The sequence below is a fragment of the Ailuropoda melanoleuca genome, chromosome 10 (genome assembly GCF_002007445.2).
Source record: "Ailuropoda melanoleuca isolate Jingjing chromosome 10, ASM200744v2, whole genome shotgun sequence".
In the NCBI taxonomy this organism is placed as follows: domain Eukaryota; kingdom Metazoa; phylum Chordata; class Mammalia; order Carnivora; family Ursidae; genus Ailuropoda; species Ailuropoda melanoleuca.
Window position 1 is genome coordinate 14,380,853 of NC_048227.1, and position 26,866 is coordinate 14,407,718.

The window sequence follows — 26,866 nt, forward strand, 5'->3', positions numbered from 1 at the left end:
CAAATCTACAGGGGCCAAGGATATAGTGTGAGTCAAGCAAGCCACTTTTAAAGGAGAAAGTTCTCTGGAGACCAAAACACAGAATGCATAGGAAACACACAAGAATATTCTTTCCTTACTCAAAGCGATATGCTTCCATTTTCCTTGACCATGTGGTACCTTCCATGGTTTCATATTTGTTAGAAATGGAGACAGAAACTTCTCTGCTGTAAGAGGATGAACGGTGAACTCCTCTGACAAGTGGCAGGCGACACCAGCCTCATGACAGAGGAGACAACAAAATGGGGAAGAATCTGGCAAGCTGAAAACCACAGGCTTCATCGAAAAGACAACCATTAGTTGGTGTGATATTGTATAATAAGATATATTTACTTATGCCTAGTTCCTGGCATGAAGTTCCTAAAACCCTTGGCATTTCCTGAGTGACAGAGGTAAGAGAAGCATCCTTTGTTACCCATCATAGCCCCCTTCAACCATAAAGATTTACTTTACTAATGAGGTGACTCCTGGTGGCCCCTAGACAGCTTCATGATAGGAGCTGGTTGCCAGGAGAACCAACCATGTAATTAGAGGGTTGGAACTTTCAGACCCACCCCCCCCCCAACCTCCAGGGAGGAGAGAAAGGCTGGAGACAGAGCTAATCACCAACTGACAAAGACTGACCCAATCCTGCCTATGTCCTGAAACCTCCACAAGCCCTCTACATGATGGGGTTCCGAAAGCTTCCAGGCTGGTGAACACACTGAGGTACTGGGGGGAGGGGGTGTGCCTGGAGATAGGATCAAGCAGAGCCCCCTCCCCATACCATGTCCCACACATCTCTTTCATTTGGCTATTCCTGAGTTGTATCCTTTATAATAAACCAATAATAGTAAGTTAATGGTTTTCCCTTTTTCTGTGAGCTGTTCTAGCACATTACTGAGCTTGAGGAGGGAGTTGTGGGAGGTCCCAATCTATAGCTGGTTGGTCAGAAGTCCAGGCGCAATCTGGAACTGTGCCTGATATCCGAAGTGGGGCGGTCTTGGGAGGCTGAGCCCCTAAGCGATGCAGTCTACACTAACTCCAGGTAGTGTCATAACCGAACTGAATCGCAGGACGCCCGTTGGTGTCCATGGAGAACTGGAGCATTGCTTGGTGTGGAAAAACCCACATGTCTGGTGTCAGAGTGCAGTGAGTAATAAAACCAGGTAAGAGTGAAGTGTTCTGGTATTGTAAAAAACACACTTTATACTTGGCTTTTAACAATTCTTGCCAGACTGTCCTTTCCAAAAGTCAGAAATTCAGATTTTATGCAGAATCTCTGGATGTTAACTGTTGGCTCAAGAGACAAACAAAAAGGCTTTTAAAGGGGGTGAAGGACAAATAAAACCTACTTCTGATCAACTGCCAATGTCAAACCTTTGGTCTTAACAACCCTCCAGCCATCCCATAAAATTATCACTTTTTTCAATTGAGCTCCTAAAAAATACAGAGTCCCAGTGGTTCAAGGTTATCCTCCTTGACCACTACAGCCCGTTGGGCCACACAGTAGACTACAAACATGGCCATAAACTCCTCCTCTCCCTATATCCATGTCCCCTTGCCCTGCAGCTGGGAGTGCCCTCCCAGCCGGGACTTGCTTTGGCCAATGGAAGTGAGCAAGTACAACGCAAGCAGTGGCTCAAAAGATGCTTATGCACTGAAGCTCGCCCTCTCGTGCTGCTCTGGTATCCTGCCACCATGTGATGAAGTTCAGACCAGCTTACTGGAAAGTAAGAAGCTCCATGAATAGAGGCCCCAGGTGTCCCAGCCATGGCCATCATAAACCAGCCAGGCCAGCAGATCTGCCAACTGACACATGAACAACACCGAGACCAGCAAAGCCAGCTGACCCAGAATTATGAGCTAAATAAATGGTTGTTAGTTTGAGTGACTCGGTTTTAAGATGAATGATTACAAGAAAAGATAACTGGTAAGATGCTACCACATCTCAGGGATATGCCTGCCAAAAATACCACTATAAAACCACTTGTTTTGGTGGAATTAAGAGGGCCTTTCCTCAAGAGAAAAGGCTTTTATGGTCTAATCGTTACCAGTCCTATTATTAATACTAAGTGCCTTACATATTCTGGTAGCTTTTATTAACCCCTGTGTTTACAAAATCATAAAGCTGCACCGAATCTAACAGCTTTCTCATTTGCCCGAGGTGTCAGCTTCTATCCTCCATAATCCTTGACAACCACTCACTGTAAAAACTCCCCTTGGTGGGAGAACTGTCAGCAAAAAGCCACATACTTTGGAGCTGGAGGGGAGACTGAAATTCTCTTAAGGAAAAGTTAAGTATCATGAAAAGGCAAGTAGTCTGAATATACACTTGCATGTGGGTCAAGGGAAGGCCAACTGACAAAGTCAAGAATCTCCTTAGAAGGTATCAAAGTATGGGAGGTACTGCAGTAACTTAGGGGAAAAAAATTTTAATTAAAAAAAAATTAGTAAACTGCCAATTACCCAGAGTACATTATTACCTCCCAGAGCATGCTCAATGATAAAATGGTTACAAGATGTTCTCTTGATAGCTCAACTGAATGAGCTGACCTGCTGTACCGAATTAGCACTATAAACATTAGGGGTAACTTCCAAAACTCATGGCCTCTGTTCTATATTCATAAATCTATTGCCTTGTTTTTCTGAAAGGAAATCAAGACACCAGAAACAACTGGTCGTTGTATTCTTCCAAATTCACAGAAATGAGACAGTATGATCTGCACTCAGNTATGATCTGTACTCAAAGAAGTATTTCTCTTTCCATTTTGTCTTGGGCCAATGGGTTAAAGTGAGAGAGCGCTCAGCTCAACTCAAAGAGGCCTCAAGTCAGGAAAGTATTCGTTCAAAAGTAGGGGCAGCTCAGAACTATCTCATTTCACCACCGTACAGTCCAGAGTACTTGAAGCTCATAGTTTTATAACACATCTTAGTATCTGGTATGTCAAATCTAAGAGCTCTTCTTTTCACTTTTTTCTGAACTATTCACATCATTCTTTGGGGAAATGTGGGGGGAGGAAAGTTCCCTTGTATTTAGGACTCCTAAAACCTGGGCATATCTGTTATTGCCACGCCAGTAGACTGCTCTGTGTTAGAGAAAGGCACACCTAAGACATTATGCTCTTCAATCCATCTCTATTAGGGTATCAGTTATCAGAAAATCTTCTCAGGTCCTAGCAATAGTGTGTTGATCCTAGCAATAACTGTCAATCTCAGCTTTGGGTTTTTTTCCTCTGTCTAAATAGGTATTTCCATAAATAACCAAGATATGCCAATTCTTTGAGGTCCAAACCTACAATGGCTACTTCCCACATATTCTCTCCTTTGCCCAGTGAAGGACATAACTAAAGAAGGGACGCAAGCCCCTGAATCATGGCGCCCTTGATACAGGAGCTCAAAGANCCCTCGATACAGGAGCTCAAAGAATGCTTTAAAAATCCAAAAAAGGAACTCCCCTTTTCTGAGCATTCTTTCTTTCTTGAGTACCCCTCATAGGGTGTACCCTTCCATTTTTTTAAACTCTTGCATTCAACATCCGAGAAATCTGCTAATTTCCTATTCCCCTGTCCCTGCCACTTCACTTCTTCCTCTTTGTCTCCCTCCCAATGGACCAGTGCCCATACTAACAGACTGGTTTAATCAATGCCTTTGTATCCCATTTTTCACGGATGGCAGTCAAGACCAGTATGGACACGGTGTCGTATCATGATCCCCCTGCTGACAAGAGGAGGCTCACCAGTGACNTGCTTTAAAAATCCAAAAAAGGAACTCCCCTTTTCTGAGCATTCTTTCTTTCTTGAGTACCCCTCATAGGGTGTACCCTTCCATTTTTTTAAACTCTTGCATTCAACATCCGAGAAATCTGCTAATTTCCTATTCCCCTGTCCCTGCCACTTCACTTCTTCCTCTTTGTCTCCCTCCCAATGGACCAGTGCCCATACTAACAGACTGGTTTAATCAATGCCTTTGTATCCCATTTTTCACGGATGGCAGTCAAGACCAGTATGGACACGGTGTCGTATCATGATCCCCCTGCTGACAAGAGGAGGCTCACCAGTGACAGTGGGGAAGAGAGACCCAAGGACAGTTTCTGAATGTTCACTATGTGCCAGGCATTTTGCTGGACACTTTCAAGTACACAGCTTATTTATATCTCTCTGTAATTTTCTTCAATCCGTGAGCATTTGCAAGGAGTACTGTGCGTGAGCAAACAATGAATCATCTTATCATTTTGCAAAGAATTACCTACATCCCACTTCTGGAAGATTTAATTCTTTTTTACACATATATGCCTCAAATTTGGGATAGACTCCCTTTTTGTATATGTTGTGTGTATATAAATCCCAACACCTCTCTATCCCAACTTCTCCCTCATGAGCCATCTGAAAATCCAGGGGTTTTAAACCTAACAAAAATGTTTAAAAAGGAATGGTAACCCATGCAAAATTTATACATTGACATCTTAAAAGCGTTTCCCTTTTAACTTTACCTTTTTCTACAACTTGAAAAAGTAATATTTTAGCTATCCTGTGACAATGTCACTGGTTTTCTCATTATTGCCCAGGAGCCAATTTTAACCAACTCTCTGACTTCCTATGATATTAAATTTTAAACTGACTTTGTGCGTGCCTGTGTGTGTATGATTTTTTTTTTTTACAAACAATAGTGTCTTTTTTATTGACTAAACTGGACATGTGACACTGGGTAAGTTTAAGGTGTACAGCATGTTACATTTATATATTGTAATATGATTGCCAATGTAACATTTATCACATTATATAATCATAGTACAATATTATTATCTATATTCATTATACTGGGCATTAGGTCTCCACGGGTTATTTACTACTTGTTACAAGTTTATACCCTTAAATACCCTCCATCATTCCCTGGTAACCACCATTTTACTTCTTTTTTTTTAAACAAATTTAACTTTTTGAGATTCCACATATAAGTGATATCATATAGTACTTGTCTTTCTCTGACTTGCATACCATAATGTGCTCGAGGTCCATCCAAGTTGCTGCAAATGGCAGGATAGCCTCCTTTCTCATCCATGAATAATATTTCATTGAGTATATGTACCATACTTTTTTTAACCATTCATCTGTTGATGGGCAGTTGGTTTGTCTCCATTCTTGGCTATTGTGAATAATGCTGCAATAAACACGGAAGTACATATATCTCATCAAAATCCTGTTTTCAGTTCCCTTGGGTATATATCCAGAAGTGGACTTGCTGGATCATATGGTAGACCTATTTTTAATTTCTTGAGAAACCTCCATATTCTTCTCCATGGTGGCTGCAGCAACTTACATTCCCACCAACGAAGTATAAAGGTTCCTTTACACCACATCCTCGCCAGCACCCGTTGTCTCCTGTCTTCTCAATGACAGCCACTTTAACAGGTGGTTTCTCACTGTGGTTTTGATTTGCATCTCCCTGATGATGAGTGATGTTGAGCATCTTTTCTTGCACCTGTTGGCCATTTTGATGTCCTCTTTGCAAAAATGCCTATTTAGTTCTTCTGCCCATTTTCTAATCAGATTGTTTTTTGTTGCTAAATTGACTGAGTTCTTTATTTATTTTGGAATGTTCTATGTATGTCTGTTAAGTCCATTCGTTCTAAAGTGTGGTTCAATTCCAATGTTTACTTATTGATTTCCTGTCTCAATGTTTTCTTGATCCGTCCATTGCTGATAGTGGGGTTATTTGGGTTCCTACTGTTATTGTATTATTGATTTATACCTCAAGATCTCTTAATATATTTGCTTAATATATTTCGGTGCTTGGGTACTGGAACTGTATATATTTACAAGTGTTCTATCTTCTTGATGTATGGATTCATTTATCATTATATAATGACCTTCTTTGTCTTTTGTTATCCTTTTTTGGCTTGGAGTCTATTTTTTCTGATACAGGTATTGCTCCACGTACCTTCTTTTGATTTCCACCTGCTTGGACTGTCATCTTCCATCCTTTCACTTTGAGCCTACAGATGTCTTTAGAGCTGAAGAAAGTCTCCTATAGGCAGCATCTAGTTCAATCTTGTGGGGATTTTTTTGTTTTTAATCCATTCAGGCACTCTGTGCCCTGTGATTCGTGGGTCCAATCCATTTACATTTCGGGTGATTATTGATATGTAATGATTTACTAGTGCCTCTTTATCTTTTGCTTTCCCATTGCTTCTTTTTCCTTCTGTTTCTACCTTTGTAAGTTGGTGGTTTTCCATGGTGATTTGCTCAGTCTCCCCTCCTCTTTATGTTTCGTATCTATGCTCTACATTTTTGCTTAGTGGTTACCATGAGGGTTACAAAAAACGTCTCATAGATAAAACAGTCATTTTTTCTGCTGATGGCAATTTATCTTGATTTGCCTATAAAGATTTCATCCTTTTTCTTCAATATTTTTTATTTTTATGTTCAATTAGCTAACATATAGTACATCATTAGTTTTTGATGTAGTGTTCAACAATTCATTAGTTGCATATAACATCCAGTGCTCATCACAACACATGCCCTCCTTAATACCCATCACCCAGTTACCCCATCCCCCACCCCCTCCCTTTCATAACCCTCGGTTTGTTTCCCAGAGTCCAGAGTCTCTCATGGTTTGTTTCCCTCTCTGATTTCTTCCCAGTTTTCCCTCCCTTCCCCTATGGTCCTCTGTGCTATTCCTTATATTCCACATATGAGTGAAACCATATAATAATTGTTATTCTTTAATATTTTTGATGTCACAAATTATCTTCTCATGCTGTGATTTTTGTTACCAAGTTGTAGTAGCTACAATTATTTTTAATGCTTTTCCTTTACCTTTATACTATTATAATTAAGAGTTTAATACACTATTCTAAAAAAGAGTTACGGTCTTCTAATTCTAACTGTCCATTTACCACCTTCATCAGTTTTGTGTATTTTCATTTTCCCATTTCAGCCTGAAGAGCTCCTTGCAGCCTATCTTGTAAGGCAGGTCTAGTGGTGGAGAAATCCCCTCAGTTTTGGTTTGTCTGGGAAAGCCTTTAACTTTCCTTCATATCTGAAGGATAACTTTGCCAGATATTCTTGGGAGGCAGTTTTTATATTTCACTATTTTGAAAAAAATCATTCCACTCTTCCCAAGGCAATAGAGTTTCTGCTGAGAAATCTGCTGATAGCCTAATGCAGGTACCTTTGTAAGTTATTGCCTTTTTTCTCCCCGCTGCCTTTAAAATTCCTTACCATTGACTTTTGACAGTTTCAACATAATGTGTCTTAAAGAAGGTCTTTTCACATTGAGATAAGTGTTTTATTAGCTTTGTGGACTTGTATGTCCAGTTCCTTCCCCCGGTTTGGGAAGTTCTCAGCTATTATTTTTTTAACTATGTACTCTGCTCCCTTCTCTCTTATTCCTCTGGTATATACCCATTTATCTAATGTTGACTCTCCTAATGGAGTCCAATAGTTCTCACAGGGTTTCTTTACTTTCTTAAAATCTTAGTTCTCTCTCCTCTTCCACCTGAATCATTTCTAGATTCCTATCTTCCAGCTCATAAATTCTCTCTTCCATCTGATCTGCTCTATTTTCAATGCTTTCTAAATGGATTCTTCATTTCATTTATTGAGTTTGTCAGCTCCAGAGTTTCTGCGTGGTTCCTCTTAAGAATTTCAATCTCTTTGGTGTTCCTTCTATTCATTAATTTTATTCCTGAGATCATTGTATTGCCTTTCTACAAGCTTTCTTGTAGCTTGCTGCATTTCATCATAATAGCTAGTTTTGAATTATGTATCAGATTGCAATAGTCTGTGTTTTGGGGTTCGATTACTAGAAAATCGTCATTTTCCTTTTGTGATACAATATTACCATGATTTTTCATAGTGTTTCATGAAAAGTGCCTCTGCCACTGCATCTAAAGCAGCAAACACCTTTCTTATTTAGGTAAAAGCCTTGTTTACTTTGATTCTAATAGTTTTAACAGGTTAGTAACTGGAAGCCTTCCTTTTCTCTTCCAGAAGGTGGAGTTGCAGCACAAGTTTTTGGTTTCTCTTACCAGCGCTGACTCCCCACTAACCTGGGGAGAGCTGTGCATTTAAAAGAAGGGGGGGGTGGCAGCACAGTGGAAGGAGGGGTGTGCTTAGCACCTTGGGCTTTGGGTGTGCCCCATGACCGGGTAGTAGGATCCTCAAGTCGGGGGTTCCCAGAGCTCAGTGTGCAGTCCTTTTGCCTAAATCCCCAGGGGCAGACAGCAGGAAACATACTTTCCTTCAGTTCTGTGTCTGCCTTCTTCCCTCCCTTTCCTCCCCCCACCCCCACCCCACTGTGGTCTCTCGAGAGAGAGAAACAAGTTCTCCAGCTCTGTAGCAATCGCCTTCAGCCTCTTCTTGCTTTGCCAGAAGGGTGGTGCTGGCCCCCTACCAGACCTGTCCCTGCAGCCTCTGCCACTCCCCTCACTCCACTGTCTCCTCCAATGCCCAATCCACCCACTTCTGGGTGCACACATGAATGCATCTCTCGGGTGTCCTGGTGTGCTGTAGAGAGGTGCTTTTCTTTGGTTACTCAAGTCTAATTAGTTGTAAATGGAAGGCAAGAGAGAAAAGGAACGTGGCAGGCCTCCATGACTCTGACGTCGCTCCAATACTGTCTTTTTACATTTGAAAATTATTTTCTCCTTTTTCTCTTGTTATACTCTTTTGGCCGGTATTTACAAAACAACTTTGAATTTTAAAAGATCATTGTCTTTTACTCCTATGTGGTAATTTCCCCAATATTTCACTAGCCATCTCCTGAGAACTTATAGGCTCTATACCGGTGACATGAACATAAATAAGCAGGGTTCACCAGTCTCAAACAACTCAGTCTTATGAGGAAGGCACAGGTAAATAAGTAAAATCTTATGTTTCTGGTGTTATAATATGTGTATAGTTCAAGTATAATGCAAAAACAGGTCATTTCCAGGCCCCAGAAGATGGTCATTTCTATCTGGAAAGCCTTCCCTCTAAGTCACCCAAACCGACTCAACACCTTACATGCTAAATGTGCTCCTTACATGATCCTCTAGTGCTCCAAGGCCCCACAGTCCTAGCAATCAGCATGGCTGGAACCCTCCAGTCACTGACTGGTCCTCTTCTATGCTGGGCTCTCAGAGCCATGCTGTTTGCCAAGCTGATCCATTACGTCTCAATAATGTCTTCTTTAGGGCTCCTCACTCTCAAAGTCTTACCTTCATCTTTATGACTGTTACCTAAACGAACACTCTCCCATCTGCTTTCTGGCTCTCCCGTTTTAAACCACGCTAGCAGACTGCTCTGCAAGAAGCAAGATCTTTCCAAAGAACAGCACTTGAAGTCCTCTACAATCTACCCCCTACCTTTCAACTTGGTTTCCAGCTGCCAGTCTCTTTCACACACTCTGTGGTCCAGATGAACTATAGTTACATAATGGTATCACACATACCCTAACTTCCCACCTTTTTCGGGAGGTTCTTATTAAAAACTACAGCTTCCTACCTTTAAGATTCCAATTAAACGGTGGCTTCTCTGAGAAGTTTTACCCTATTTCTCCCCTTCTGGGGGAAAAAACAAAAACAAAAAAATTACATTCTCTTTTGAATTCCCCCAGCAATTGATTTTTGCCTCTATTCTTTTTACTAATGTTATCTTCCCTAACAGAATGAATTTGTTAAGAGTAGGCCCATCTCTCACCTCCAAAAAGCCAACATGTGTATGTAGGTAGTAATCAATAAGCCCTTTTGAATACTTGATGCCTTTCAGTCAAACACAGATCCAAGCAGAGTATCTTCATAAGCTGGATGTCTTACCTGATTTCCACAGGGAATTGTGCATTTGTGACCAGGAAACTGGAGATTTTGCACTCGTGCAGTAGTTTCAAAAACCTGTTGATTTCTGGGTACATGATGGGTTCTCCCACAAGGGACAACGCACAGTGCTTTACCACCATCCCTTCTTCGAAACGTTCTTCTTTGACACCTGGTACTCCTGGAGAACACAGTGAAAAGCAACAAGCTCTAGAAGGCATGGGGAAACAATATCACTTTTATTTTTCTTGATTAAAGATTTTTAATTTTTTTAATGGTTCTTTGGTTATAGAAGGCAAATTCATTTTTTATATCATTCAAATAATACATAACAAGGGCGGGGGGAGCTAGAATTAGTAAATCAGAAAAATCAGCAATCTCATCTTCGGTTTTAATACTAATTAAACTACATGAATATAAGGAGGTGAAACGAACTTTGTTAGCTAATTATCCGGAATGCAGAACATATTACTTTCCATAATTTGCTTAGCTCTGTAGTCTTTCATGTTGGTCTAAGAAAATGAACTCAAATGTCTATCAACAGATAAATGGATACACAAAACTTAGTATAAACGTGCAATGAAATATTATTCAGCCTTGCAAAAGGAATGCGATGCTGACAGGTGACAACATGGATGAATCTATGCTAAGTGAAAAGAGCCCAACACACAGGGACAAATGTACAATTCCACTTATTTGAGGTACCTAGAAGAGGCTAATTCAGACAGACAGAAAGTGGAAGGTTACCGGAAGCTGGGAAGAGGGAGAAACGAGGAGTTATTTTTTCTTGGGTACAGGACTTCTGTTAGGGATGATGAAAAAGTTCTGAAAATGGATAGTGGTGACAGTTGCACAATATTAAGAATGAACCTAATGACACTGAATCTTATACTTTAAAAATGGCTGCACTGGTAAATATTGTTATGTATATTTTACCACAATAAAAATATGGGGGGAAGAAGCTGAACTCAGTATAAGGAAAAGCCTCTTCTAGACCAGTCATTTCTCCCTTCATTCCACAAGTATTCTGAATTGTGAAACTAAATGGAGTTGATCCAGAAGTATATAGGAGAGAAAATGAGGAACGCTGAACTTCTCTTCTCCCCTTTGGCTGCATGCCGGAATCATCTGAGTGTCAAAAACGAGGTCCACTGCCAAAGATTCTATTTAATTGGGGTGGGTGTAAACCAGGATAATGGGAGTGTTTAAAATTCTTCAAGTGATACTAATGCGCAGCCAGGGTCCAAAACCGCTACATAAACCAGAAGTCCCCAAATCTGTTTGCACAGTGGAATTGCCTAGAAAATCTTAACACTTCCAAACTCCAGACCCCAGCACAGACCAATTAAATCACAATCCTGGGGGAGACGCACAGGCATCAGTGGTTTCTGAAGCTTCAATGTGCAAACAAGGTTGGGGACCACTGACACACACCACAGGTTCTCAACCCTCACCAGACACTGGAACTACCCAAAACACTTGTAAAAATCCCAAAGTCCAGGTAGTATTCCAAACCAGTTAAATCAAAGCCTCTGGGGATGGGACTCAGGCATTTGTTTAAACACTCCCATTTGATTCCAGTGTACACAGTGGGTTGAGAACTGTTCTCAATTCAAATGCAGAAGGCAATCATGACAGTCCCTCATTCTAAGACAGAATTTGGAAGACTTGGAAAGAGTATAAAAAGAGAAATAAAAATCTATCTCCTTTACTTCAGATATTTCTATCAATTAACTCGAGGTTGTTTTTCAAAGCACAGAGTCTCTGAAGGACACAGATTCCTTGTGGACACTGGGGGTGGGAGGAAGCACGCTCATATTCCCTCTCAGCCACTCATCAGCCTCCCTGGAAACATAATTTCCTGAAAAGTAAAAAGTCACTACCTCCAAGAATTTTTGTTGGCATTAAATGAGAGAATGCATGTAAAAGGCTTCAGCAGAGTGCCTGGCACACAAGAAACATTCATTAAGAATTTATTACCGCCATTATGCTGGTTTCTTAAATGATGGAATCCCAGTCAATATCACCTTAACAACAACAAACCTGGAGAAAATAAAGTCAGATTTCACTGCTCATTTGTACCTTAGTTTCCAGGAAGTGATTTTATTTTATACACACCCACACAAACACACACACACACGCAAATCTATGTGGAAATAAGCAACTGCAACTAAATACCCAAGAGATCAAACTAACACAATACAGGCTAAAATCAGAACGATCTAAATGTGGCAGGTGATACCTGCTGTGATCACCATTTGACTGCAGTTCTGAGAATGTATTTCACGCCAGTATTTTTAAACGAATAACTTTTTAGGTAACTGAAATCTAAGATCTTAAGAATCAAGTTTAAAAAAAAAAAAACCTGATCCTTAACTCACTATATGTTACCAAAACCACTCAGCAGTAAGCGTAACATTTCCTTTTTATACAAAATATCATTAACTTTAATTCCCCCAATGAGCAGATGAGTAGAAAGACAGATTTAACCTGAACTGCAAAACTGACCCGAAACTCAGGAAGTAAAATAACTGAGCGCTGTCTGGGCCCTAAGCACTGGAAGTCTCGTGTCGCAGGTCTAAATTCTGGCTGTACCACCAAGCTTGTTTGTCTTCCTTGGTCGAGCTGCTCAACCTCTCTATGCCCATTCCCTGATCTACAGATGGGAATTTTACACACGCACACACACGCACCTTTTTTTTTTTTTTAAGATTTTATTTATTTAAAGAGAGAGGGGGAGAGTGCATGAGAAAGGGGAGGGGCAGAGGGAGAGTTGGAATCTCAAGCAGACTCCGTGCTGAATGGAGAGCCTGACACAGGGCTCGATCTCATGGCACTGAGATCATGACCTGAGCAGAAATCAAGAGCCAGACTCTCAACCAACTGAACCACCCAGGCACCCCCATCCACAACTTTTACAAGAATTCAATGAAATAAATATGTAGGGCAGTGCCAGGCCCAGCACATAAGCATTCCAAAAATGTTAGCTACAAGTATTTTTATTTTAATAATAATTACTTTGTGAATTGACACAGAAATTCAATCCTGAAATTATTTCAAATAATATGGTAATTCCACTCACTTCAATATATATTTGTTGATCACCTACTATGTGCCAACTAGTGCTCTAGGCAACTTTTCTATAGTAAATAATTTTATAAATAATTTCTCTAGAGAAAAACCTCTGCCTTTATGAAGTTTATATCCTTGTGAGAGACAAAGAATAAACATCAAACATAAAATCTGTAAATTCTTTACCAGTGTAGTCCAATAATATGTTCTGAGACGATGCAAATGTTCTCTGTACAATCTAATACAGCAGCCACCAGCCACATGTGACTCTTGAGCACTTAAAATGTGGTTAGTGTGGCTGATGAACAAAATTTTTTATTTAAATTTTCATTAATTACAATATAAAGGGCCACATGTGGCTGTTGGCTCCCACACAGGATATGCATATCTTCAGTGTATTAGAAAGTGATAAGCATATGGAACAGGAAAGGTAGAGCAGGGTAAAGAAAATCGGGGATCCAAAGAAGAGGAGGCAGCTTTCTCGAAGAAAGGGCAGTCCGGAGAAGCTCACCGCAAAGGTGAGATCTGACCTGAAGGAGATGAGGGTTGAGGCCCAGAGAATCAAGAGGCACTCCAGGCAGTGGACAGCAGAGCAAAGGCCCTAAGGTGGGAGCAGACTGACATGTTCAAGGAATCTGAGAGACGGGGTAGTCACTGCACGGTTTTGAGAAAGGTGGCACCATCTGAATTTCCTCCTAAATATCTGGATCAGATTTGCTGCCAAATTGAGAACAAAGGGGCAAAGCAGCTAATCCAGCAAGAGGCTATCGTATAATCTAAGCAAGAAATGATAGCGGCTTCCACTGAGGTGGTGACGGCGGAGGCCGCAGGAAGAGATTGATCTTGAAGATATAATCAAGAGGATTTTCTAACGGATGGATGTAGGATATGAGAGAAAGAGAGGCAACTGATCATTTCTACAAGGTTTTGGCCAGAGCAACAGTGCTGCCCCCAACTGAGACAAAAAAAAGTCTTTGAGGGTAACAGGTTTTGCAGGTAAGGAATAACCTGTGCTCAATTTGAGAATGGTAAAGTTTGATATGTCTGTTACACATGTGTGAATGAGTGTCCAGTGTTCAAGCCTGGATTCTGGAAGAACGGACTGGGGGGAAATAAACATTTTGGCAAACAGATGGTACTTCTATTCCGGGTCTGGATCAGATTGCCAGGGCAGTGAGTGCAGACAGAGAAGTGAACTGTGTGCTAGAATACTCGCATGGCTAGGGAAAGGAAGAGGGGTCATTAGAGGACACGACCAAGGAGCCGCCAGGGAAGGAGGAAAACGCAAAAGCAAAGGATCAGCGGGCATCCTCTCTGAGAGCTTGAACTAAAAACATCGACTTGCCCATTGAGACAATGACAAAAACAAAAAACCAAGACAAAAAAAGTCCCATGGGTAAATCTCCTAAAAGGATTTAAAAATTATCCTAATTTTCTCAAAAGAAAGGTGTTGAGAAGAATACATAAAATCGTGCTTCTCTCCTTCATAAAAAGCATGTTTCTACTTTGTGTTCACTGCCGGAGGCTATTATACTGATCTTTCCCAAAACAAGGCCCTTAGGGACTCAATCTCCTGCCTTCCTTCACTGCCCTCAAGGAAATAGGTCAGAAAAGAAGACAACCTCTACATTTCTAATAGAAAGAAGCCCCAGAGCAGAAAGGCAGTCCAGGGAACAGCAAACACTACATTTCAGTAACAAATCTACAGAGATACTTTCCACATGGGGAGTGTCTGTCTGTCTGTCTGTCTCTCTCTCTCTCTATTCTCATGTTTCCCTAAACCTTACCCCCTTCACTACTAAACTCGGCTTTGTTGTTCTGATTTTTTTTTTTTCTTTAAGCAAGTTTCTGATATTTCTCTTATCCTGAATAGCTTCTGAATCCTGGACAATCACTATAGTCATCAGATTAACTATGGAGCATACTTTATCTCAAAGATGCCAAAGCAGAAACTTACGATGCCAGAAGTGTTATCCTTCCTTCATAGCAATAAAACCAAGTAATACAAAATAAAACATGATCTACTGCTCAGCATAGGGTATTCATGCTTATTTCTAAAGTGTCGGTCAATCAGACATAAAATATTCTCTTCCTTCTTCTCATAACATTAAAGTCCCCAGCCAAAGATCTTCCTAAGAACGCTCCTGGTTAAACGACACATAAATCTTTGATCTGGTCATTTCCACTGTGAGGTTTCCCATAAATAACCTTCAGAAAACAGTTAGCAGGTGGAGCTCTCTTCCTCACCACCCCCATGTTTCCTTTGGATGTGTACTTCAGCATACCTTGTTTGTGAAAACCATCTGTCCAAGACCCGTATTTTTTTTGCATTACTTCATGTCTAACTTAAACTATAGATAAAAAAAACATCTAGCACAAATAATGTCTTTTTCATCTTTGCACCTTCAGCACTGAGGACGTTCCTGACAAAGAGTGTTCACTCACTTGACTGCTGAACTGATGGGAAAGTGACCTAAGGAAACCTCCACCCCACTCTGGAACATTTCTCCCTGGTGTGGGGGTGTTTAGAGGGGAACAGGCAGCGTTTTGAACAGATGCTGAGCTGCACTAAAATTCTGACCCACTTGTAATCAATATAAAGTTGATTCTGCATGTGTATAAAGGGAAAGCTAATAAAGGTCATGAGGAGAAAGATATTTTAATGATTCAATTAAATAACTGAAGAGACAATAATTGCCCTCGGAATTGAGAAGAGAAGCACAAAAGGGAAGTATTTAAAAAAATCAGAATACCTTCAAAATCTGTTCGAGGCTGGCCACTTAGCTAAACCATGAAACTCAGAGGGAATAAGCGACAATAACCAGTCTCCCCCTCCACAAAAACAAAATCATAAAATGACCGAACCAGACCCATGGGAGAGAGAAAGTATTCACCATGGGGTAGAAAGGCACACTAAAAAACAAAGGACTCTAAGCCAGAATAAGAGAAATTATTAATAAGTTAAAACAGAACCTCTAAAGAGAGGATGAAGTTAGGATATCCAGAATATAACCAACTAAGACGGAAATGGCTTCAATTGTTTGAAAACTGCCTATAATGTTCCTAAAGCATTTCTGCTAAACCTGAAATTCGTATTCCCACAGCTAACAATATTGTTAAAATGAAGATTAAGTTACCATTCAAACTCCCCAACACCAAATTAATCTGCAATATACCTAAACTACAGTACTAAGAAATCTATTTCAATATTAACTAATTAAATTCAATTTTTTTTCCTATAGGAAAATGCAACCCAAATTCTAACTAAGGAAAACAGTAATACCCCATTCCTTTGGTTTTTAATTTTGTTTTGCTTTTTTTAAGCCACCAGCAGGCACAAGGTAATAGTATCAGTGCTCTAATAGGGACACTCTAATATGGGTGTGGAAGAAAGGGGAACTTTCCTGCAGGGCCTCCAGGAGTAACTACACCACATGAGTTAAGCCACCCCTCCAGATCAATCTCTACTGAGGAGTTCAGATTTGGGGAAGAGAGAAAACAGAGTCCACCAGCGGCTGAAATGAAATCTAGAGCTACGTGTCTGCATCTTTGGAGCCCACATGTAGGATCCGTGTCAGGACCGCACCCAGGTGAAAGCACGAGGTTCGGAACAAGTAGCATGACTTGTATTAGTCTCACCATCTTTACTCCGAGGCTCACCATTCAGACAGGAAGAGGACCAGTTTTATTTATACCCTATCCCCTACGGATGAATAAAAGATAGAACATAGAGAATTCACTGATTGCAGGAGGCATTCAGGTTCATAAAAAAAAGAAAACTTAAGCCTATAATATACACCGATAAAGACTGAGTGAAGTTACAAAATCTCATTGCCTGATGAAGGTCTACTATAAAATCATGGGGCGCCTGGGTGGCACAGCGGTTAAGTGTCTGCCTTCGGCTCAGGGCGTGATCCCGGCGTTACGGGATCGAGCCCCACATCAGGCTCCTCCGCTGTGAGCCTGCTTCTTCCTCTCCCACTCCCCCTGCTTGTGTTCCCTCTCTCCCTGGCTGTCTCTATCTCTGTCAAATAAATAAATAAAATCTTTTTTAAAAAAAATCAACAGCCATGCATTTGAATGGTTTAGATTACTTTCTGCCGAGAGCCAAGAAGACAGAAAACATAACCAATATTCCGAAATACTAAAATGCCCTAATTTTGCCCATTATGATATTTTAAAAAGAAAACAACTAACATGCTTGTTGAGGGCTGCAGACTACCACCAGTTTTCTAGAAGAGCTCTGGATTTTTACAAATGATGTATTCCATCCTTTAATAACTAGGGTTTTTTCCTCTTTTAATACTATAGTATCACAGCCAGGTTTAGTATAATTATTATAGCAATAAGACAGATTTTCAAAAAAGTAATATCTTTTCAAGCTTGGAATGAAATTTAAAAAGCATTAACAAATAGTTACCACGATCAAACACTGAAGACGAAGACAGTTCTCACTCTTTGTGAAAACATAGACTACAATGAATGAGAGCTCCTTTATGCCCATGTGCCAGCCCGTCAACACCCAGCACAGCTTCCAATAGAAACCCAATTTCTACTACTACTACTTTAAAGAGGAACTGCTCTGGCACCCGGAAGAGTGCCGGTGTACAAAGGTCACCAGTTCCAACTTGAAAACCTTTGTAGAAAATTTACTGTTGATTAAATGAATAGCTGTTGTGCTCACATGGTATCACTGTGTCAAGTCAAGTAATTAAGATGTGAAAAAAGAATCCTTTGGGGGAATTACTAGGGCAAAGTGGATATTCTATAAAAGCTTTTCTTTTTTTTTCTTTTTTTGTTAAACATTTTATTATTTATTTGACAGAGAGACAGACAGCCAGCGAGAGGGAACACAAGCTGAGGGAGTGGGAGAGGAAGAAGCAGGCTCCCAGCGGAGGAGCCTGATACGGGGCTCGATCCCAGGACTCCGGGATCACGCCCCAAACCGAAGGCAGATGCTTAATGACTAAGCCACCCAGGTGCCCCTCTATAAAAACTTTTCTAAGAATGAAGTTGATAGCCGTTGTTGAATTGGGGGGGCGGGGGAATCATTCCCTCCCCCTTAGGCATTTTAACCCCGATTCAGGATTCACTTGTCCACAGATATGCTCTATTCTTTCTCTCTGCAATCCTTTATCTATCTTCCCCCTATAAGACAACATATATTTTTAAAAACTCTTCTGTTTCTTACACCACGGGAACCTGAAGACAAACCATTTGAGATGCCTGCCGATTAAAGTAAGTACAAGGTTACCAACCAGATACACCTTCTGCACAGGACAAGCCCTTCAAACAAGCCAGGCAGACAACAAAGAACATCTGCTCACTGAGTTCACCTAACACGTGTTCTTAACATGAATACAGTCAACCCTATGATTTATTCATTACTTATTTCCATTTAAAGTGAATTTGCAAAAATGCTCCTGTCAGAAAAACTACTGTCAAAAACTCAAATTGTCATCCTGTATCAAGGACATCTCAGAATGAAAGAATGAAGGCCTACTCCTCAGGGCTGCTTCCTCCCCACACCAACTGCCTGGGACACAAATCACTCAGGAAGATTGCCAGCTGTCCGGGAAACACGCATCCTCAGTCATCACCCCGTTATTGAAGGGTACAATGGGCTCTTTAAGCACTAAAACAAAACAAACTTACTAGAATATAAAGATAAATTTCCGGCATTTGCCCGCTTCTGATGTCACGATCTGTGATAATTAATTTTATGTGTCAATTTGGCTGAACTGCAGTGCCCAGATATTTGTTCAAATATTATTCTGGACATTTCTGTGAGGGTGTCTTTTGGATGAGATTAACATTTAAATCAGTGAACTTTGAATAAAAGCAGATTGCCCTCTATAAGGCGGATGATCTTCAGCCAATCAGTTGAAGGCTTTAACAGAACAGAGGCGACCTTGCCCAAGCAAGGACGGATTCTGCCAGCAGACTGCCTCTGGATTCGAACGCAACTCTTCTCTAAACCTCCAGCAACTGGTCTACCCCAAACCTACATAATCATGTGAGCCAGTTCCCTCAATCAATCTCTCTCTCAATCTCTAAACACACACACGCACACACGGACACACACACACACACCATCCTATTGACTGTTTCTCTGGAGAACTCTGACCAACACATTATTCAAAAGAAAACAAGACTTTGCCTTGAAGTTTTTAAAGAAGGCATATGATTTGTCTGAAGATCAATAATCGATATTAACTAAATCAACAGTGCATGTTGCTAGTCAGATACCAGATGTGGAAACTTAGTTCTTCACCAGTTTCATATAATTTTCCTAAACACTGATAAGAGACACTGCTTTATCCACACAAGAGAAAAGTAATTTGTTAAAAAAAAAAAAAGTGCTTGAGGCTAAAAGTCAAGATACAAATTTAAATATTTTATTAGCATCTTTGCAGATGTACAAAAATTAGTCAGCACATACACAGATACATACAAATATGCATGGGTCCGCATTCCTTAGAAAATTCATAAAGAATAAAATAAAGGTGTAATTATTGACTGATAATCCTTTTTTTTTTTTTTAAAGATTTTATTTATTTGACAGAGCGAGACACAGTCAGAGAGAGAACACAAGCAGGGGGAGTAGGAGAGGGAGAAACAGGCTTCCCACTGAGCAGGAGCCCGATGCAGGGCTCAATCCCAGGACCCTGGGATCATGACCTGAGCCGAAGGCAGACGCTTAAGGACTGAATCACCCAGGTGCCCCTTGACTGATTATCCTTAATAAATTATTATTGATTAATCATTATTTGCATTCCCTTTCTCAATTTCTCATAAGAAATAAGAACAGTAACAAGAAGGACTGAGGTATAATAAGCAATGTATTTGGTCTTTGGCCCTGTTTCCTGGCACAATGCTCCTAAAACCCTTGGGATTTCCTGAGTGAAAGCAGTATCTTTAGTCATTCATAAGGAGCCCCTTCTGAGCACACCAGAGCTAATGAGGCGACTTAGGGCCCCTAACGAGCCTCAGGACAGGGCTGGTCACCAGAGAAACCAAGTGATTAGAGGGTTGGAATTTTTCAACCACACCCATCGATCTCTTGGAAGAGATCGTGGGGCTACATATTAGGCTCCACAGAAACTCCTGAACAGTAAGAGTTGATGAGCTTCCAGGCTGCTGAGTGCCTCCACGTGCCAGGAGGGTGATAGACGCCAGGTCCTCCGGGACAGAAGCTGCTGTGCTTGCAGACTTTGCCCTATGTTACCTCTTCACCTGGCCATCCATCTGAATCCTCTGTACAACCCTCTATAATAAACAGGTAAGTGTAAATAAATGTTTCTCTGAGTTCTGTGAGCCGCTCCAGTAAATTAATCAAATCTGAACAGGAGTGGGAACCTTCAGTTTATAGCCAGTCAGTCAGAAGCACAGGTAACCACCCCGACTAGAGACTGGGGTCTGACATGGGGCAGTCTTACAGGACCGAAGCCTTACCCGTGCGCTCGGGCGCTACCTCCAATAGTATTAAAACTGAATTAAATTTATAGGACACCCAGCCAGTGTCTCCTGAGAACTGAAGAACTACTTGGTGTGTTTAAACACACACACACGCACACACACACACACACACTTATCAGAAGTACTTTAATCTCAAGAAGCAGTGACCTGACAAATTTCTTCACATAAAAGAATCACCTGATCTTCAAAATGATAATTACTGGGGCGCCTGGGTGGCTCAGTCATTAAGCGTCTGCCTTCAGCTCAGGGCGTGATCCCAGGGTCCTGGGATCGAGCCCCACATCCGACTCCTCTGCTGGGAGCCTGCTTCTTCCTCTCCCACTCCCCCTGCTTGTGTTCCCTCTCTTGCTGTCTGTCTCTCTGTCAGGTAAATAAATAAAATCTTTAAAAAAAAATGATAATTACTGGGGTCTATAAACACTCCCACATATGAAGTTAACACCACAAGAGTGTCTATATCAACACAACCTTGGTTAAAATTCATGTTTTACCATGAATTTTTGCATAGCAAAGGAAAGGAAAATAGAGGAGAGAAGACTTCCAAGTGGTAGGTGGAGACAGACAGACAGATGTCACAGGAACCTAACAAATTTCAGTTCAGCATATGCAGCTATCGCTTTACAAAGCCAGCACTTTCTAAGGCCACCATATCTATCTATGGTGATGGGCCTCAAAGTATGGACTCCAGTTCAACAACATCAACACCACCTGCAAAGCTGTAGAAATGCACATCCTTGGGCCCCACCTCTAGACCTACTGAACCAATATCTAGAAAAGAAAGCCAGGAATCTGTTTTAACAAGCCTTCCAGGTGATTCTGACACACACTAAAGCCTGAGAACCAGTAACCTCCAGTAAAGTCAAACACCTTTAAGTATGAAACAGAACTGAATTAGGAAATTGCTAGAAACTGAGTGGCAGAATTTTCACATCACTATGGATCACGTGATACTAATAGAATCCCTCCTTTTTATAAGTCATTTATTCAAAAATGCTTTCCAAATACCACATAACTGATAATATTTAAGATTTCTCCAATGATCTAAACTTTTCTGTCCATTCATTAAGCTGCTTTGTGCTTATCAAGACAGAACAACATCGAAAGTTTTTTGGAAGGATGATGATATACTCCCAGGCAAAACTTACAGGCTGAGTGTACCATATTCTAAACTGCTAAGCTTTGAATTAATTTTTTTTTAGTTCTTCCATCATATGGGATATAGAAGTTGTCAGTAAAAACAAAAAGGCCAAAATGTATGTAATATTTCTACAAAGTTTTCACTTCCCTATGTGAAAATTTGCCAGTGGGGACAAAATCCTGTCAAAGAGGCAATTTCTCAACCAGTTTAATTCATGCTAATTAGCATTCCTTTGTAGAGGGTAGATAAATACCTTTAAACTGCTTAATCATGCTCTGATGGTTTTCAATGGCTTCTTTTAAGATCATCTCAGGCTGGTCCATCTTCCACCGCCATTCGGTGCCCACTGGATTGGTGTGGTGCCTGAGAACAAGAGGCAAAAGTTCTAAAGGACTCTGTAATAACATCTCAGCTAGTCATTTACTATGCAGTAGCAGTAAAATCATAAAATCATCGTAGTAAAACCAGAACGTCATAAAATCAGGGTTGGTTTCCCCCCAAGAGTTTAGCTATTGATAGCAGGTCATGATATCTAGCAGAGAAGGTTAGATGAAGAAGAGCCTGGCTAAGATTGGGGTTTAATTAGAACAATAAGAAACGTGCGACCTTTTCTTCTGTCACCCACCACGAGGTTAACAAGCATCCATTAATGACTGATAGAATATGTCTGGAAGAGTTGCAAAATCACAGTCATTGACCCTCCCTGAGAGGCAGCACAGTGGGAACACCTAAAGTTTAGGATGGATGAGGCACTGAGAAAAAAGCTCTGTCAAACCAGCCCCTATGCCACACTTAAGGTATCCCCTAGTGGAATTTTAAGCCAGTGGTACAATGAGGGTAAGCACAGAAACAACAAATCTCAACTCAAGCCCAGCTCCTGACTTGATTAACCTAAACTCCAAAAAGAAAGGCCAAGCCAAAAGGAAAGGTGTACTGATTTCCAAACACAAAAAATCACTCACCTCAGTCTCTAACGTAGTACATAAGTCTAACTTTAAACAACAACAACAAAAAAATATGAGGCATAGAAAAACACATTTCCAACAGACAAAGCAATCAGCAGAGCCAAACTCTTGACACAAGTGTTGAAAGTATTTGAAGTGGAATTTTAAAAACAATGATGAATATGTTAAAAGCCCTAATAGAAAAGGTGGGTAGTATGCAAGATCAGAAATTACAACACACAAAAAGAAATGATAAATATGAAAAAACAGGCTCTTGACAGATTCAGCAGTAACTAGTAACAGCTGGGGAAAAAGTAAAAAAATTTGGAGATTGGTGCAAATAAGCCAACGAAAACACAAAGTTTTCTTTTTTAAGTGGAAAAAAAAAAAGGGACACAGCACCCAAGAGCTATGGTATAACACAAATAGGCCCAAAATACACATACTTACAAGATATGTTAAAGGGAATTGTTCAGACTAAAGAAACGTGTAATAGATAGGAACCTGAATCTATACAAAGAAATAATGAGCACTGGAAAAGGGGGGGAAAGGGAAAAATCATATTTACCTAAAAATAACTGACAGTGTAGGTAAAAAAGAGTAATGATATACCGTGTGTTTACAACTTATGTAAAACTTATGCCAGCAACAGCCAAAGACAGTGGAGGGGAATAAGAAATACACTGTTGTAAAATCCTTACACTATACATGAAGTGGTGTATTATTTGAAGGTAGACTCTGGTTAATTGAAGATGTATACTTTAAACCCTAGGAGAATCTCTGAAATATTTTAAAGGTATATAAAGAATAAGCCAAGACTAAGCATAAAATAAAATCATTTAAAATACTGAATTAACATGAGAGCAGGCAGAAAAATAAAAGACACAGAGAAGAGAAAACAGCAAGATGTATAATTTAATCAAACCATACCAATAATCACTTTCAATATAAATGGTTTAAACACACCAGTTTTAAAAGATATTATCAAGTTAAAACACAAGACCTGAAAAAAAAATTGGGGTGCCTGGGTGCTCTGTCAGTTAAGACTCTGACTCTTGGTTTTGGCTCAGGTCATGATCCCAGTGTCGTGAAATCAAGCCCCACATCGGGCTCCGTGCTCAGCTTGGAGTCGGCTTAGGGATTCTCTCCCTATGCTCCTCCCCCCACTTCCTCTTTCTCTCTTTCTTTCTCTCTCTCTAATAAATAAATAAATCTTAAAACACACACACACACACACACACACACACACACACACACACACACACAAGACCTGACTATATGGGGCCAGCATCACTCTAATACAAAAACCATATTAAGACATTACAAAGAAAACTACCGACCCATAGAGACAGAAACCTAAACAAACAAACAAAAACCTTAAGCAAACTGAATGCAGGAACACATGAAAAAGAAAATGTGTCACAACCAAGTAGTTTATCCCAAAAATACAAGTCTGGTTCAGCATGCAAAAATCAATCACTCTAAGAAGTATCTAATAAAATTCAACACCAAAAAAAGAAAAAATTCAACATTCCTTCATGACAAAAACTCTCAGCAAATTAAAAGTGAAAGGGAATTTCTTTCATTTTATGAAGGGGATCCAAAAAACCCCTCACAGCTAACATCAGACTTAATGGTGAAAGAATGAATGTTTTCCTCTTAATTCTGAAATATTGTAAAAATGTCCCTTCTGACTACTCCTATACAGCATGTAAGTTCTAATCAGCGAAATGAAGCCAGAAAAGGGAATACTCTCTCTTCACAAATGACATATTTGTCTACATCAAAATTCAAAAGAATCTACAAAAAATAGACTGGAACTAATGAGAACTAGTAAGGGAACCCAACAAGTGTGTAAGATATATGATCAATATACAAAAATCAACTGTCTTTATTATATACAAGAATGTGTGGTTTTGGCCAAAAAGAGACACACAGATCAACAAAACAAATGAAACCAGAAATATACTCAACATACATTATCAACTGAGTTTTGACAAAGGTGCAAAGGCAATTCAAGGGAGAAAGGATAATCCTTTCAATAAATGGTGCTAGAACAACTGGATATCCAAAAGCCAAAACAAAAACAAAAACAAAACAAACAACTTTTTTTTTTAAAGATTTTATTTATTTATTCGACAGAGATAGAGACAGCCAGCGAGAGAGGGAACACGAGCAGGGGGACTGGGAGAGGAAGAAGCAGGCTCATAGCGGAGGAGCCTGATGTGGGGCTCGATCCCATAATGCCGGGATCACGCCCTGAAGCCGAAGGCAGACGCTTAACCGCTGTGCCACCCAGGCGCCCCCATAATCTCATTCTAATTACGAAAATATACCAAATACAAATTGAGGAACCTTATCCAAAATACTTGACCAGTATTTTTCAAAAGTGTCAAAACCATAAAAACAAGAACTAAGGAACTGTCACAGGCTGGAAAAGACTAAGAACACATAACAACTAAAGGCAATGTAGGATACTGGATTGGATCCTCAAACAGTTAAAGAAAAAAAAAAAAACAGTAATGGGGGAGCCTGGGTGGCTCAGCTGGTTAAGCATTTGCCTTCAGCTTGGGTCATGATCCCAGAATCCTAGGATTGAGCACCACATCCAGCTCCCTGCTCAGCGGGGAGTCTGCTTCTCCCTTCCCCCCCACCCCCACTCATGTGCGCTCTCTCACTCGCTTGCTCTCAAATAAACAAAATCTTAAAAAAAAAAAAAAAAAAAAAAAAACAAAANAAAAAAAAAAGAACAACAGTAACGGAAAATCTGGCAAAATCTCAACAGTCTCCAGTTGAATTAATAATATTTTATCTATTGTAATTAACAAGAAATGTTAATTTCTTGGTTGTCATAATTGTCCCATCATAAGGTAAGATACTAACATTACAGGAAGGTGAATGAATATACCAGAACTCTCTATACGACCTTTGCAACCTGTCACATAAGAAAAGGTTTTCTTTCCTTAAAAGACTAAACCTTGTTGGAAACATAGGAAAGAAGTATTCATATTCACATACTAAACTATAAATTGATTTAATCTGTGTCCAAAATATATAATAAAAATGCAAAAACATTTGTACAGTGGAATACTAATTACACAGCTATAATAACAAGAAAAGTACACCTATCTTGACGAGCACTGAGTAATGCATAAAATTGCTGAATCACTTGGGGCGCGTGAGTGACTGTCAGTTAAGCCTCTGACTCTTGATTTTGGCTCAGGTCATGATCTCAGGGTTGTGAGATCAAGCCCCGCTACAGGCTCCATGCTGGGTGTAGTGCCTGCTTAAACTCTCTCTCCTTCTCCCTCTGCCCCTCCCCCACCACGCTCACACTCTAACAAAACAAAAAAGAATTGGTGAATCATAATAGTGTACACATAAAACTAATATAACTATACGTTCATTGTACTTCAATTTTAAAAAAGAAAAAATTATATTTACAAAAATTAAACCGATCTTGACCATGATCTTTTGTTGTTGTTTTTTGATGCTGGACTCTTTTTTTTTTTTTTGAGAGAGAGAGAAAGAAAGAGGGAGAGTGCTCAGAAGGGGGACCGTGTACTGAAGGGAGAGAGAGAGACAGAATCTTAAGCAGGCTCCACCTCAGCATGGAGCCCCACACAGGGCTTGATCTCACCACCCTGACATCACGATCTGAGCTGAAATCAAGTCAGACACTTAACCGACTAAGCCACTCAGGTGCCCCTGGACTCTGTATTTTAATGTATTGCTTAGGATTTCACACACATGCTAATGAGTGAAACTGCACTGCAATTTTTGTTTTTCATGCTGATCTTTGGGCTGGTATCAAGGTCACACTAGTTTCTTAAAATTAGTTTACAAGCATCCCCTTTTTCTTTGCTTTCTGGAGAATTCCTTTTCCTTGAATGTTTGCTAGAACTTACTTATAAAACCATCTAGATCTGGTTTCCTTCTGATAATGGTTTGTAACTACTGATTCCATTACTATAGTGATTACCAAAGTACTCACAATGACATTGCTCTTGAATTACTTTTGAAAATCTAAAATTTACAAGGAATTTAGAAATTGAGGAACAGGCTAATGATTTCCAGGGATTAGGAACAGGGAGGGCAAAGGAGTAGCTATGGCTATCAAGGGGTAACAAGAGGAGCCCTTTGGTGATAGAAAAGGTCTGTATTTGGGTTGTGGTGTTAGATATGCAATTCTAAATATATGATAAAATTGTACTGAACCACATACATACACACCACACAAATGAGTGCATTTAAAACTGATGAAATCTGAATAAACTCCATAAATTTTTTAAATAAATAAATTTACAAGGAAAATGTTTCCAAATTTTCAAATATTCATTTATTAATTAATAAACAAATCTTAACTAATTAAACAATTAAATCTTTGAGGCACTATAATTATATATCCTCTTTCATTAG

At 40.0% G+C, this 26,866-nt stretch overlaps 1 protein-coding gene across 2 annotated transcripts in view; it reads right to left on the reverse strand.

Annotated features, from left to right (window-relative positions):
* LOC100474580 (S-adenosyl-L-methionine-dependent tRNA 4-demethylwyosine synthase TYW1) overlaps positions 1-26,866 on the reverse strand; it is a 202,451-nt gene that overhangs the window by 88,545 nt on the left and 87,040 nt on the right. For both annotated transcript variants that reach the window (XM_011234359.3, XM_019807649.2), the window contains exons 11-12: positions 21,757-21,866; positions 9,818-9,995 (exon numbers count right to left, since the gene is read on the reverse strand). In XM_011234359.3, the coding sequence (XP_011232661.1) occupies positions 9,818-9,995; positions 21,757-21,866 (288 nt within the window). The remainder of the gene's footprint in view (positions 1-9,817; positions 9,996-21,756; positions 21,867-26,866) is intronic.